Source organism: Strix uralensis, chromosome 4 (assembly GCF_047716275.1).
Source record: "Strix uralensis isolate ZFMK-TIS-50842 chromosome 4, bStrUra1, whole genome shotgun sequence".
Lineage (NCBI taxonomy): Eukaryota > Metazoa > Chordata > Aves > Strigiformes > Strigidae > Strix > Strix uralensis.
This window is the reverse complement of record NC_133975.1, coordinates 32,101,791-32,117,042: the sequence shown is the minus strand read 5'-3', so window position 1 is coordinate 32,117,042 and position 15,252 is coordinate 32,101,791. Positions and strand designations below refer to the sequence as shown.

General features: G+C 42.4%; 1 protein-coding gene across 6 annotated transcripts in view; it reads left to right on the top strand.

The window, feature by feature from the left end:
- The window catches only part of DLC1 (DLC1 Rho GTPase activating protein), a 254,089-nt gene that overhangs the window by 213,139 nt on the left and 25,698 nt on the right, over positions 1–15,252 (top strand). For 5 of the 6 annotated variants that reach the window (XM_074866282.1, XM_074866281.1, XM_074866283.1 and 2 more), the window contains one exon: positions 14,655–14,726. In XM_074866282.1, the coding sequence (XP_074722383.1) occupies positions 14,655–14,726 (72 nt within the window). Of the gene's footprint in view, positions 1–1,804; positions 1,898–14,654; positions 14,727–15,252 lie in introns of those variants that run through there. The other variant, XM_074866286.1, reaches the window with a different exon arrangement.

Genomic DNA, 15,252 nt, shown 5'->3' with positions numbered 1-15,252 from the left:
TCCAGGAAGCAAGCTAGGCAGTCCATGTTTACAAGAATAAACCCTGCTTTTTACCAAGGGTATTAACTTGACACACAGTGGTCTTCTGCTTCCAGCATTATCGCTGTGATGGAAACACCTTAGTACCAGCATGCTTTCCTACATGTTCTGGATAATTTTTTAAATTTTTTTTTCCCTTCCTTTTGAGGATGCTTATTGGAGAGAAATTCTCTCTTTTCTAGAATTCAGACTCTGAAAATCACACACAATGTGCAACCAGCGTTTTCTGTCTCGTCATGACTATTCTGTCACCTCCTAGTCTACTAGCTGCATAAAACTATAGAGAGTGCAGAAAGAAAGCCAACTCGACTGGGATTACCTTGTCTGTTCAACAGCTGGGGTGTAGCATATGTCTGTCTTCCCTGTGTTAGAGTTAAGAATTCACATTTTATGAGCCTGACCTACCTTGTAAACATATATCCTGGTGCCTTAAAAATGCAGGTAAATGTGGCTATGCCAAAAAGAGCTGGAGCGAGTTTAGATGTGAAGAGGTAATTGATTAAGCGGGTAACTTACATAAAGTCAAGCTTGAAGATAAGGTGCAGTTCCATGCTCTTCTGGGCTATTAAAGTAAATTAATGACCTGGAGCTGCGTAGGGATTTCCAGAAACAACACTGTAATAGCCAACTGGCCACAGTTTGCAGCCTATAGAAGGAGGAGATGTTTATTCTTCAGCAAATTGCCTGCTCAGGCACCACACTATATATACTCTAGATCTGACAGATCGTAGTGCAGAAATGACAACGGAATCGTAGAATAACACCAGTGAGTATAAAATACAGTGTTGGCTTCAAAGAAAATGAACCAATCATGATCTTTGATGGGACCCAGATATCTTCAAAATTTCACACTACTCTTTTCCATGCTGATAGTTTGGCAGCTGCTCAAAAATAGCTATTTTGTGCCATTTTATAGCCCTAAATGTAAGCATCAACCAAGAAATAAGTATTCTAACAATCTTCGCAAAATATACGGGGGAGTAAATAGTGTAGTGAGTGACTCCCAGGCACAGACCTATGAAGCCAGGCTTTGCTTTGCTATCTGCAAGCCATGCCTATGGACGTGCTGTGGTCCCCACAGGGAAAACACTTGCTGGTTTCCATCCAGGTCCAGACTGAGACTTTGATGATGTGCAGGCATTTTCAACGCTTCACAGCACTCTTCGACATGCTGCCCCAGGGAGCGAGGCACCAGCACCCCCTGGCCACCCTGCACGGCTTGCTTCAGGCTGAAGGCTCAGCATCCCCCATGCCTAGGGCTGCTCAGGCCTTCCCAACCCTCGCCAATTTATACCACCAAGGAGCCACGCTGCCTTCTCTATTAGCACACCTCTGTAGGGTTCCTGGAAAAAGTATTTAGAGCTTTGCTGACTGTTTTTTATAAACATCACTATCGCCTAAAAGGCCACCACGATAGCTGATAGCCATTAAAAATCAGAAAGAAGTAAAGGGGGCATAAGCCATTAGATCGTCTTTGACCGAATTACCTTTGGTTTGTGAAGTTCCCCTTGACCCCCCCAGGCGTGCAACAAGGCGGGGGGGGGGGGGCAGTCGTGTCGCTTTCTGCTAGTATTTCTGGGTCATGACCAGGTGAGCGATTGCGCGGGCTGCGCTTGCCTGCGCGTAAGTGTAACCTCCCTGCGCGGCGGGGAGGCGCGGAGCGGGGCGCGGAGCGGCGGCGGGGCGGGCCCTGGCAGCTGCGGGGGCGGGGGCGCACGGAGGGGCCGGGCGGTCGCGCTGCTCCGTTCCGCCGGGTGTCAGTTGCGAGCCGCCGCCGCGCAGGCAGGCAGGGACGCGGCAGCCCGGCAGGCAGCCCCGCGGAGGCACCGCGGCAGGCGGGAGACCATGATCCTCACTCGTAAGCTCAGGGCTCGCCCGCCCTGCTCGTTGGGTGAGGGGCGGGGGTTGGGGGGTGGCGGCTGCTCGCCCGGGGGCGCAGGCTCCGCGCATCGCGGCCAGCGTTGCCGGGAGGTACTTTGGCGGCAGCGCGATGGGGTTTGGGGGGACAGGGGCCCCTCTTTTGTTATTCCGCAGCGCTGGCAGGAGCGCGGGCGGTTTTTCCGCGGGGGCGGCGGCTGCCCCGGCCCGGCCCGGCCCGCGGTGCGGGACGCGGTGCGTCCCCAGCCGCGGGTCTTGTCCCCGCCGGGCCGTCCGGGTTTGTGGGGGTGAGAAAGGCCCGTCGGGGCAGGAGCAGCCCCAGGTGAGACGGCAGCGCTGCGGGAGCCCGGAATGACTTTTACCGCTGGGAAGCGGCGGCCCGTCGCGGCTCTGCTCGGGAAGCGCGAGCCGAAGGGGTTAACATCCGCGGGACCCAAGGCGCGGAGGTGCCGCGGGCGCGGAGCGGCGCGCAGGATGCGGCCTCTCTCTGTGGAGGGCACCATGACCCATCTCTTCTCTCTCTTTTTTCGTGGTTTTTCCTTTTTTTTTTTTTTTTTTCCCCCTCTCTCTGGGAGTCCCTGCGAGACGGGAACCGTCGGGTTTCTTTTGAAGTTCTTCATAATTAGCCCCGATGGCCTCCAGGAGCCCGGTGGCTCCTGCCGTGCGACGGTGGCCAGCCCTGATGTCACCCCCGGAGGCTTTGATCCCGGTGGAGGAGCGGCACCTCCTGCCAGCCGGGATCACACCCCCCCCCTCCGCCCCCTTCTCGGGGCAAACCGAAAACCGATGCTGTTTTTCAGTCGGGCAGTTTTACGTTCCGTACCACCCTCCCCTTTTTTTGCAAACAAGCACCAATGACTTAGTTCCACCATAACTGTGAAGTTGTTGAGCGATGTGTTGCCATTAGCCTAATGAGCTCTATTGCCAGTCAAGGGCACTTACTATTGGTACAACAATCTTTTTTTTTTTCTTTCTTGCTTTTCTTTATTCCCCTGTTCTCTTTGGGAAAATTTAGAGTCGTGAAGAAATAACTACACTGTATTTAACTAGGTCAGAAGGTTCTGCCTGATGTGTCGTGGTACTTCACACATGTGAATTTAAAGACTGGGGAATGTAATTTTATCTTAGCCATCAGTTATGGATGCTCTTATTTTTTTACAGGAGTCAGTGTGATCTGTTTGAATGGCCCTGCCCTGACCAAGAAATTCCCAGCAACAGATCAGTAACAATGCTCTGAGTCAGGTTATGTTTTAAGGCTCTTCATAGTGAACGTAAGGAAGATAATAGACAAGCAGAATTCATACAAGCCTCTGAGTATGAATCTATGAACAGTTCAGTGCCAGACTGATTCAGCATCTGTCTGGCAACCAGGCAATTGCTGGCTGACAGCAAACGGTGTTGCTATTAGGCACATCTGTTGATTCCACAGCTGTAGCCTGCTATCTTGTCTTCCAGGTATCCTTACTGTCCTGTAGGCATCCTGATCTGCATGTCCAGTAGAAGCAACAAAAAAGAGAAGGGCTGAGGTGGCCAGGAAGTGGGATCAATGTCTCTCTAGCAAATGGGTTTGGGTTACTACTTCAGTTTGCCTGTGGGACCCTGATTAGGGCTGAGATTCTTTGATTATGGAATATAGTATATGCAAAAGAAGAATTCTATACTGTTTTGAGAGGATTCCTTTCATCTACAAGTTCATAGCAATCAAAGCATTTGGAGCTACCTTTTGTTACCTCTAGAACTTCCTGATCTCTTTATCTTCTTTTAAAATAACGTGGTTTGTTAATTGGGTTATTTTTTGTTAAAAGGAAGTACCGATCATAGTTTGAAACACCATGGAGCTGTTGTTACATTTCATTTCTAAGTGGTAGTTTAAAGCAAGAATATCTCTTGTCATGTTTTTATTTGGGTTTTAAAACTCAGTTGTATAGATTCAGTCTACGATTTTTAATTCTTGAGTCAGGGTCTTTCCAGCCAGTTCTGCAGCTGCCCTTGCTGGGCCAGAGAGAAAGACTGGTGCTAGTCATGGAAGCTTACAAGTACCCTGTGTGTTTTGCCTCTGGTGGGGGCAGGAAAAAGGTACTGCAGTTGTCCTTATGTGCTAATCTTGAATGTTTATATTAGGATTCCTAGAAGAAGAACATGAGAGGTGACTTGGTTTTTCTTTTCTGGTTCTTCTAATTCATTATATTCTAGGCCATGGTTTGTTTGAGGCATGTGAATTTATGAGTTCTGCAAATATTTAGAGATGCAGTTTGCATGATAAAGTTTTTTTTTCTGGTCAGAATACCACAGTATGTTATGTTTGGGCTTCTTGAGAGATTCAGACTTCTCTTCCAATTTCCCTCTGGTTGGAGTTGTGCTGTTGGCTTCAGCATAAACACAACTGCACCCTTGGCTGGTTAAAAGGAGTTGGAGGAAGAGAACTCCTGTGCTTAACAGGATGGTCCTGTACTGTAAACAAGCGCTTTTCATGCTTAACTATCCTTCCTAGCAACAGGAAGAAGGAAATGAGGCTATGCAGAAGGACCCTGACACATTTCAGACAATGCCAGACCCACCCTCGCATTCATACAGTATAGCCAGAAGACTTGGGGAAATAAAAATAACTTCAGATGTTTCCCCTTCCTTCTTGTGCATATTATAGAAATACAGTAATCAAATCATCTGCAGTTCACAGAAAACTTACTGGTTTCATCTCCACTAAGAGATGATGCCCCTATATATTTTATATATTTTCATTGGGTATCATATTGTTCTGCTTACAGTATGATCCTCGGTGTTTCAGGGCGAATGAATTATGAAACACTATATCCTCTCTAGTGATGTAGTGATTTTGGTAATTTCAGCAATTCCAGGTTTATTACTTGCTTATACCTATGCTATCAGTAATTCTGACTGGTGCAGGCTATCCAGATTGTCTTGTGGTTTTTTTGATTTCCAAAGGTTTTTTTCCAAGTTTTTTCTTTTTTTCCTTTTTATTTTCTCTTCTATTTTTCCCCCTTCTCCTGTTTTAAGGAAAAAACAGTCTGTCTTCCAGCAGTGATGAGCAAGTCTCATGAAAGGGGCACAGGACTGGGCTGTGGTTGGAGCTTTCTGGTTCTTTTCACTGGACACTTACTCTGCCATACTTGCTGACACTGAGTACTACCCTATCCCGCACAGCAAACCTTTGAAATCAGGAGATCTGTTAGTACAGTATACCATTGACATAACTGGTAGAAGTAAAATGAAGTCAAGAGTGACTTAGCCAGCTAGCTTTAATTCACTGAGTTTCATTATCTGAAAGTTACAGGTAATACTACATACTTTTCTGAAGTACTTTGGTGTCTTTAGAAGAGCATGATAAGCATTGTTATTTGTTAGGATGAATATTCTTTCAAATATTGTCTAGTATTTGTTTCCCTTGGGAAGGACTGTGCTAGATGAGACTGGATCAGGAAGAAACATTGTCCAGTCTCTCTTCTAATGAAGACACAATGTGATGGCTCACTTATTGCTACTGGTGACATTTTTTTAAAGTCCAAAATGGTGCAGAATTCCTTAGACTTGGTTTTAAATATGATTTATATTTGTCTAAATCTCTCTATTCAAATGCTCATCTCAGGCTGTGCAAAGAATTCTTCCTGAGGAGATGCATGAAGGACATTTGTTGAAGCCAGGGGTGGACACAGTTTGACCTTCCCGGGCCTATTCTTGTCATTTACTGAAGATTCAAGATCAAGAAAAATGTATCCCCCTGCATTCTTGCATTTTGGGGATGTTCCTTCTGTGACCTTGTAGACTCACAGAACTGGATGCTCTGCTGGCCGCCCTTCCCTCTGCTCTCCGTATGTGTGTCTGAGAACAGATTTCCTGTGCGTTTGAAGAAACTTTCCAGTGTAAAGCTTCATGATCTGTTTTAACTTACCACCTTCTTTCCAAATATAGTCTCTGCTTTCCTTTGCAGTGCTGTGTAGACTTTGCAGTGCTACCATGGCTCTGCTGTATCTAGACCATTCTCTTAAGGTGTGACCATGAGACCAAGTACTGAGAAAAGCATTTTCGAGTATGCAATATCACAGACAGAATACTGTAGCTGTCTGTAATATCTGGAAATAGAAAGTTCATAGTAATATTTGCTTTGGGAAAATCCAGGTTTGCATCTTTAATTCTGGTTTAGGGAAAGAGGCACTCAGCTGGGACACTACCAGCTTTATGCTGGGCTGTTACACTGCAGCTGGTATTTTCTATCTAGTGTTGTATCATCCACACAGAGTGCAGTCTGGGGACTGAGTCATCAATGAGGTAAGCGCTAAATGGTTGTGATGCAAAGATAGTCTCTCTTCCATACAGTTGTGTGTGTGGATGGTTTTGAGCTTAAGGCTTAACAAGCTAGAAGAAGTAACTGTCAGTATAAAATTTACTTTCTTCTGTATGAACCGTTGAGACAGCTCAGATCAGCTCTTATAGCATTATTATTTCCTAGATCTGAACAGTTAAACCAGACTTTGGGTGGCCATTTTTAGAGGAAGTATCTGTCATGCTGGACCTACTCACTTTTGCCTCCCCCTGGAGCTCAGTGTGCCTTGGATTTGAGCTTTGTGTACAGTGTGCAAGTTTACCAGCTCACAGACAGGGTGCAATGGGAGGATATTAATGCTGGGCTTGGGAGTAGCAATGGTTAATGTTTGCCCCTCTGGTATGTCCTTAAAGGTCATTCTAACCAAGTCATTTCTGAGAGAAGAGAAGGTTAAAGTCATCTTCTGTTTCCCAGTCTTTGGAGGAGGATTCGTTTCTCTGGAATCTGTCAACATGACCTCCTTCAGAGGATCTGACTAACTGCTTTCTCTGCCCCAAATAATCCTCTTCCAAGACCACCCTGTATTAATCAGCCCAGATAAATAACCCACATGCCCAATTATTTCTTAAGGGTTTTTTAAGTCACTTGACATCTTGTTCCTCTTCATCTGTGAATCTTCTTAAAAACGAATGGGAAAAGACCATCTTTAATCTATAAAAAGAACTGTTCTTTGGCAGCAAAACTGCCACGTGAAGCTTTAGTCTCCTGTTTAAACAAAGTTAGTTTTTAAATTGCATTGTTTTTTTAATTTCTCTTTTAATCCTCCTGTATATGCTCAAAATGCAAAAAAAAACATTTAGGAATAAATTATGGACCTGATTTACAGTGTAAACCAGGAGTTGTGATGTTTCTTTTGTGTCCTAGCACATGCTTTCCCAAAGTCTTCAGCAAATTAGGAAGTAATGCAGCCAACTTTGGGCAGTTAGAAGCATGTTTAATAGTGTGAAAATAAGTAGTAATTGCAATCTGTTATGGAGTGTGTAGGGAAAGTGCTTGACAGAGACATGGGAAATATCCTTTATTCCAGTACCCCTGTGTTAAATCCTGAAATGGTGCTGATTTGATGCTTTTCAGAGTATAACAGTTGCTCCAGGTCCTCTTGACAGAGGGGATGACCTCTTGCCAACCAGGGCATGCTTTGGCAGTGATGGTTGTGCCCTCTCTGCCCTCCTGCCATCAGGCACCGGCCTGCCTTGTGCTCTGATGAAAACCTGAGCTGCTCCCCATGCTTGGGATGGGTCTTACGGCACAACTGGACTTAGCAGAAGTCTCATTTAAAATATTTTTTTGGGTAAGAATATTTATTCCTCAAAAAGCATTGTTGGGTTTTAGAGACCCATGGATCCATGTTGGGAAGGGCTTAATTCCTCTGAAATTCATGGAAGCTTCCATTGATTTCAGCAAGTGATGACTCAATCCCTAAACATTTTAAATATTTTCAACAATTTCTGTTTCTCTTGTTAAGTTTTGAGCTGAAAAACTTTTGAAGTTATTTCAATATGCTGAAGACTATGAAAAGGAGATTCAAGTTAATTAGATTTTGGTACACAAAAGCAGCATTGTGTTTCCTATGCTAGCCAAGAGGATTGGTGAGCAATTAAAACTACTATACTGTGTAACCTGGTACAGTTGGTAGGGAGGGAAATTACACACAGCCAACATATATCTATGTGGATATTTTGGAAACCAATCATATATATATATATTTAATTTATTTAGCTTTCATCATTAAGGAAATAAACAAACTTAAAACCCCATCAGTGGAAGTAAGCCGTTTGGCTTTCCAAAAGCTTTGCTGACAAAAAAACGGTGTTCAAGCTTCCTGATTTTTTTCAGAGAAAATAGCAATATATGATCTTAAACATCTGTTTCCTTACTTCTTCTTCATCTGTTCCCACACAAATTCCAAACATACTCTGTTTCTTCTCCCAGTGTCCTGTGGTTTATACATAACATCAGCAGCATAGTTACTGTCTTGCTGCAAGGCTCCATAACTTGAAAAAAACAGTACCATGTTTAACCCAAAGCCAGCAGGAACACAAGGAGAGTGTTTCTTCAGTCATCATCATATAGCTGAGAAATATTTGAGTAACATTCCCCCCCACCACCTCTTTCTAGGGCTTTTATGACTAGAAAGCAGTATATATATTTGGTGTCATATATGGTTTCTTTTAAGAACTTGTGGTTTTTTTCCTCCAGAAAGTTTTTGGTAAGAAGTATTTTCTTAAAATTGTGTGTGCATCCATATCAGCTTGAACTCACTGTTGGGGCAGGTAGCATTAAGTGGGAGATCACAGCATGTATTGTTTGACTGTGGAAGGTAAATTGAAGCATAGAGAAAAACAGGAGCACATCAAAAAAGGCAGTTGCTATTGCAAAATGTAAGTTGTGCTTTAAAAGTGAAAGGAGAAAGGGGACCCTCTCAGGAAGGTTGTTAGCTTTCACTTCAAAACCTGCAAGCTCGTCATCGGTTCAAAAGCCATACTCATTATTCTCTTGGACTCACTGGTTCTTCCAGAAATGAATCGTAAGATTAGATTGTTCTCTTACAATAAGAAGAGATTCCAAACATGTTAGAAATTTGGTAAGAACTTTTAATGGGATTCTCAAAATTCTCTACCTTTTAGTGGTTGAATGTTTATTGACAAACTTACCAAGTTTCAGTGTTTGAGGACATTATCCTTATAAAATGCTGTTCTTCATTAATTAGATTTTTGGTTTCTTCAGTCCTTGCTACATGCTTCTTTCTTGAAAGGTGTGGAGCACCAAGTTAATGATACTGCCTAAGGAATATTTGACTGTATAGGTTTGAGAAAAAACAGACTTATGAAAAGGAATTTAATTATTTTCAAGCCACAGTCACATATCTTCAAAGTAAAAACCATCTGAGGCCATGGACATATAGCAGGCTAACTCTTAGGAAGTCATACTGTCCCAGCTTTAAAGGGCTGCAGGCATATGACATTACGCAGAACTTATTTATCATTTTCAGTGCCTGGACTGCTCATTTGTAGACAGCTGCCACAGTGTAGTTTTTTTTCCCGGTTTGTCTCAGATTTCACATCCGTGTTCATGTATCTATAGACTGAGTCGTTGGATAGTGTGATCAAGTCTAGTGTTGGGACCACAATTCACATGTCAGGAATGTAATTCAAGCACTTGGAAAAATAATTGCTTGTACTTGGGCAGTGGAGTTCTATCCAGAGAAGAATATTTCTCATATATACCACAGCTGGTCTTAAAAAATATGATCATGAATGATCTCAAGCTTCTTAATAGCTCAGGACAGTGTTGTGCAAATTTTGCAAAGCACCAGAAATTTCAGAGGGACATGATATGTAGGGACAGGTAACTTCTGATACAGACAGAAAAGGAGGACGAGCCTTCTGAGCATGCAAAGTCTTTTGCAGCCATTAAACTGGAGCATCAGTCCTGGATGGGAATGAATCCTCTTTGTGCTCCATCTGTGCCGTAGAAAATGTACAGATAGTTTATGGAGTTTTATGGATTACAGTAAGAAGCAAGCAGGTTCATCTCTAGCATTCACAGTGAAAAATCACATTCTCTGCGTTGCATGGAAAAGACTCTTCTGCAAACTAATTCAGGAAGATGATTTTGCATTCAATTTTTACTTTTTTTTTTTTTCTTTTCTGAAAATGTCAAATAGTGAATTTCAACTAGAATGACCTGGTCAAAAGTTAAGACCAAAAAGAACCCCAAACAAACCAGTTGTTAGGTATGGCATTGGAGTGAACCTTCAGCAATGAAGCCCATTGTTGCTGAAATTGGATTTTAACGGCATTGATTTGACCAGTCTCTCTACAGTTTTTTACAATCTGGTCTCTTAACAGAGCCAAAAGGTGAGATGAGTAGAACTGATGTGTTGAGGTGCTAATATGTCTATAAAGGTGTCTAAGTTGAGGCAAGAGGAAACCATCTGCTTGGAAGAACTGTTCATAAGATGTTTAGCACTTAGGTGAAAATGGAGTCAGTGCGTGACTGTACAAAGATACATCTGCTTTGCCCCTCATCCTGAAGACTCTGAAAGAGCTGGTGCTTAAGTTGCATGTTATTTCATGGAAGCAAAAAGAAAAGGAAGAATGAAAGCAAATGATCTTGCTACTCCTAGCTATACAATTATGATTATTTTTTTCCTGAAAGGACATTACTGGAGCATCACACTGTGTGGTTTTTATTTTCTATAGGAAGGAAGGTATCATCCAACAAAAGGCTACAGGCATCTTAGAGCTCTCCCTTCTGCAACTGCAGTATCAAACAAGGTGTGAACTGAGAAGTTTTTGATATGAAGTTTTAGACTTGCAAACTTGCAGGGCCAAGAACCAAGATTAACCAAAGTTAAACAAAAAGGAAGTTAGAAGTTTCCATTTTCACTTACCAGTTTGGGGAAGAATTGGGTCCTCCTAACCCCCCAGGAAGTGGGTAAATAAAGACTAATGGTTCCCAACCATACACAAAAGGAACTCCTAACCCTGATTTGAGCATGGAGACCTGCTTTGTGAAACGGACCAACAAATAAAGCTGTTTCCAATAAAAATTTCCTGTTTCCTCTTTAACACATTTGCCTGCTGTTTGCTTACACGACACCAAGAATAAAGACTTCATTGTACTCTTTTTTGGGTTTTTTTGTTTTGGGTTTTGTTTTGTTTTACTTTCTAAGAGATTTTTTTTGTGTGTATCAGGACATTTAGAAATAATAGCGCGATTTCTTTCTTGCCAGCAGTTCTTTCGTACAAGAACCTCCTGCTGCTGGGGGAGGGCACAGGACGCACATCTGCAAAGCTGCACATACATTTCTTGCCTGGAATGTATACTGAATTGTAGTTTATTGTAAAGGTTTTAACTGGCAAGGATGTTTAATTCAGAAAGGAAGTGGCACCGCAGGGATGGAGTGGGGAGGAGGGAATGAGACCAGTCCCTTGCCTGCAGCAACTTGTATCAGCTCAGCTGCCAGGTCTTCATCGGAAAGATGCTCACGGTGGGAAATTGCTTTGCATATCATGGCAGATTAATTGGGGCTGAAGTAGGTCTTCCCTAAAATGGGTTGTAGAGCAGTGTAGAGTTCCTCAGCAAGCTTCTTCTCCTCCCTGTGGCTCTCAGCTGGCCCCAACCAAGCAGATGTGTGCTCGGCAGTGAGTTTGTAGCTCAGGTAATGATCTGTAACCTAGGTCTCCTGGGAGACTGAACAAAGGCTTCTGGGTGCCCTGTCCCTTCTAAAACTTTTTGCAAGTAGTGGAAAAATCTGATTTTGGAAGTTCTGTGCTTCTCTCTTTTGTCCCTCATTATCCTGGTTGACACTGATCCAGATAACAAGGACTTGCATGTTTTTCCATGTCCTCCTGGATATGAAACCATGGCAGCTGGCAAACTGAGAGTCCCAGGGCTGATGCTGCTGAGATGGAAGAAAAGCTGGTATTTGGAAAGTGTGGGAATGAGCCTTCTCCTCTAGTGTAGTTTAAACGATTTGACCAGAACCTCAGGTTTAACTAATGTATTTTATTCTCAGAGGCGGATTCCAGTTAAGTTGTGGTAATGAACTTTTTACCTATACAAGGTTTCAACTGTGTAAGTTTGTATCTCTTAGTGAGCAAGCTTGTTCTGTGTACTCGGCTTTATGTGCAGCCCATTCAGTGCACCCTGTGCTGGATTCTCCCTCTGGCTGTATTTTGATCTGCATGATTTTCACATACATACACAGTTTTGTTCATAGTCTGGCTCCTCAGTAACCATCAGGGTTGAGATGAGGAAGCTGGGTTGGAAATGACCTTTCCATTCATCTGGTCACAGCACACTGGTACAGTCTAGGAGCAATCCTGGGTTTGGCCAACTGGAGTTGAACAAAAGGACCTGCTTTTTTAGGTCCCATCTCCACTCTGTCTCCCATATCCCTGCCATATCCCTCTCTGACACACACTTTGTGTGGATGGAGGTGACATGGAGAGAGCCCTGGCCATGGAGGACTCCCTGGCCCCTTCTTCCAGACAGATCTCCAAACCCCTTGCCCTTCCAAGGACTTGCAACAGGAGCCAGAAACTAGAGCCCTGGCTTTTCAAAAATGTTTAAGATGGAAGTGGGGTAAATACTGCTTTTAAACCCTTGGTGCTGTCCTATACTCAGCCCTAGACATTTGCCTAGTCTAATCGATGAACAGATGCACTGGTGTTTTATTATTCTCTGCAATTCTTGTGGGCAGCCAGGAACTACTCAGGTGTTTCATTGCCTTGGTAGACTTCTTGGGGGATTCTCAAAGGTATTTTGAAAACAAATATGCTCTGAAAATCCCAAAGGCACCTGACACCTGGGTGCCCATAAAATCTGATTTCCACAGAACTTGCACATATATTTGCAGAAAAGATACACAAAGCTTCTATAGAGAACCTTGAAAAAAGTCTGATAAATGCGTATTCATAATTTTCTAGCTCTAGAAATATTTTACAGATCATACACCTGAGGTGCTCAGTAAAGGGCCTGTGAACAAATACTTAAACACATTTAAAAGCCACTGAAGTAGTAAGGAATCTGACACTTTTTTCAATTGCGCTACAAGCATCTACCTGCATTTTGAGGTACATACTGGTTATTGGGGATGGCTTTTTTTTTTCAGTTTTAAATCAAATAAAATTCTCATTCAATCCAGACACTTCTGCAGGATGTTACCTATAAGATAGTATATTTTATTTTAAGTACTCTTAAAAATAATTGCAGATTTTTTTACTTTAGTATTTTCATTGCTTCTGAGATACTAATATCCTGTTGTTTGTTCTTCCTTTAGCAGTACAAGTTTTAAATATATTTTAGATTCTTTTTTCCCCCTTCTTTATTAACTTTCCTATGTATTTCCTTAGGATACTGAAATTAAAATACTACTTTAAGCAAAACTTTACAATCGCTTGCAACTGGAATTGAAGAATGCTTTTTCTTAATGAGTAGCTAAGTCAATATGTCTGTACGTGCTTGTTCTCATGTGGTCCCATAACCCAAAGGTGAAGCAAACACAAGTTACACAAATGCCTGCTTGTCCTGACTTCAGGAGAGTGGGTTTTTAGCTGTTTATTTATCTGGAATGTTGTGCTTTGGCTCACCTTAACCCCTTGCTTTGGGTATGTATCTTAGCAAAGTAGATTTGCAAAGCACAAATATTTTAACCCTGTTGTAGCAATTTGGAAATTTAAAGAAGGATTGCCGTCATTTTGGAGACACTAAAAAGTTGCCTGCCATTTCATCTGATTTTAATTTTGTACCTATATCTCACTGGGAATATTTCATAACATGCCAAAATCTTGAGACATTGTACTTGTGTTTGCCTCTTCGCTGCCCTATAACCAGTAATGTGTATTCTGAGCAGAACCCTTTGCATGTGGTTTCTACAGCAGGTAGCTATAGTATCGTCTCCAAGTAGGTGGCAAAATTGTCTACTGAGTTGTACATAATGAAGCTTTTCTTTTCTGGTCCATCAAGAACAAGGAATATAATCAAACCCAGATGAACTTTAAGAGTTTCTGATTGCTCACTGATCAGTTCTAAGCAGGGAGGTAAATTCCCAGTAACACTTCCTTGAATTTTTAGAGCAAAATTTACCCAATCTGTTTCCTGAACACTTGGAGAACAACCTAAATACCTTTTCCATTTTCCTAGTTTGAGCTAATAAGATAACATATCTATTTCTGCTTGTATTAGGTAACAAATGAATTTATGTATAATTTATTCATAGACTAATGATGTCATGTATATATATGTGAATAATTCCATTTTGTGTCATGCTGTTTTGGGCAGTCTGACGAAAAGTTAGCTGAATTCCCTGTAATATACTAAGTAACTGATAAATGTCTTGAAGACCTCCAGTGAAACTATGTTCTTGTTGGATAGTAAATATGTGCTTGAGTGAGCTGCAGTACAGTGTATTGGTTGTTGGGCTTGGGTCTGTCAGTACTATCTACAAGATGTTAAAGTTCACGGTATTACAAGCTCTACTGGGAATTTCTGTCAAGACAAAATAGTTGTGCCAAGAGCATCATAAGATTTGTTGAACAAATGCTGCTCATGCTGATTGTGGTGCTCATTTCTCTAGTGTTAACAAAACCTGTACAGAATAATCCATAACTTCCACAGTTTTCATCTGTGCCTGTTTCTCTAATGATTAAAATGATGAGATGTTGATAAATCACAGGTGCATGCTAATGACTTTCCCGAATCATATCCCGAAGATATGTTTGATCATGAGAAGAAAAGCAAACTGGGATAAGCAGACCTGCGTCTCAGTTCAAAGTTGCTGACTACCTTCATGCTGATTTTGTAATGGGAATCGTAGAAGTGATGGAAAGGGAAGTTTTTGCTTTGCAGATCACTAATTGGAGGGTGTCTTGTTTCTGTCCTCTTCCAGAAATTGAGGCCAAGGAAGCTTGTGACTGGCTGCGGGCTGCTGGGTTCCCACAGTACGCGCAGCTTTATGAAGGTAGGCACCTGGGCTTGCAAGTCAATCATCCTCTGGCAATTTCTGGACAATAAGATGTAATATTCACCAACAAATGAGGTTCAGGGGCACAACTGAAGTGCCAGTACATAAGAAGATTTAGGGACTGGGCTGCTCTCTGCTACCCACCACATACATAGATCTACCAAATCCAATGAGACTCTGAAGCACTCTTGGAGTTTTAAATTTGTTGTATGTTTCTGTTTTAGTCTGAATCTTCCAAATGCCCTCATAGTGCAAATGTTATGTTAGCACCATAGTATGTCCCTGTAGTTAAAACACAAATGAACTATATTGTCATGAATGTAGTCATCCACTGCTACGAGCCCAGTCTTAGAGAAACACAGAAACTGTGTCCAACTCCACCAGCCAGATCTCCTAGCGGAGCAGAGTTAGGAAATTCTGCGTATGTGTGAATGCATTTGTACGCCTCGTGATTCCCAAGTCCTGTGTGTTTTTTCAGAACAGTTTGGGTTGGTGTTGGACACAGGCTCACTATGAAGGGAAA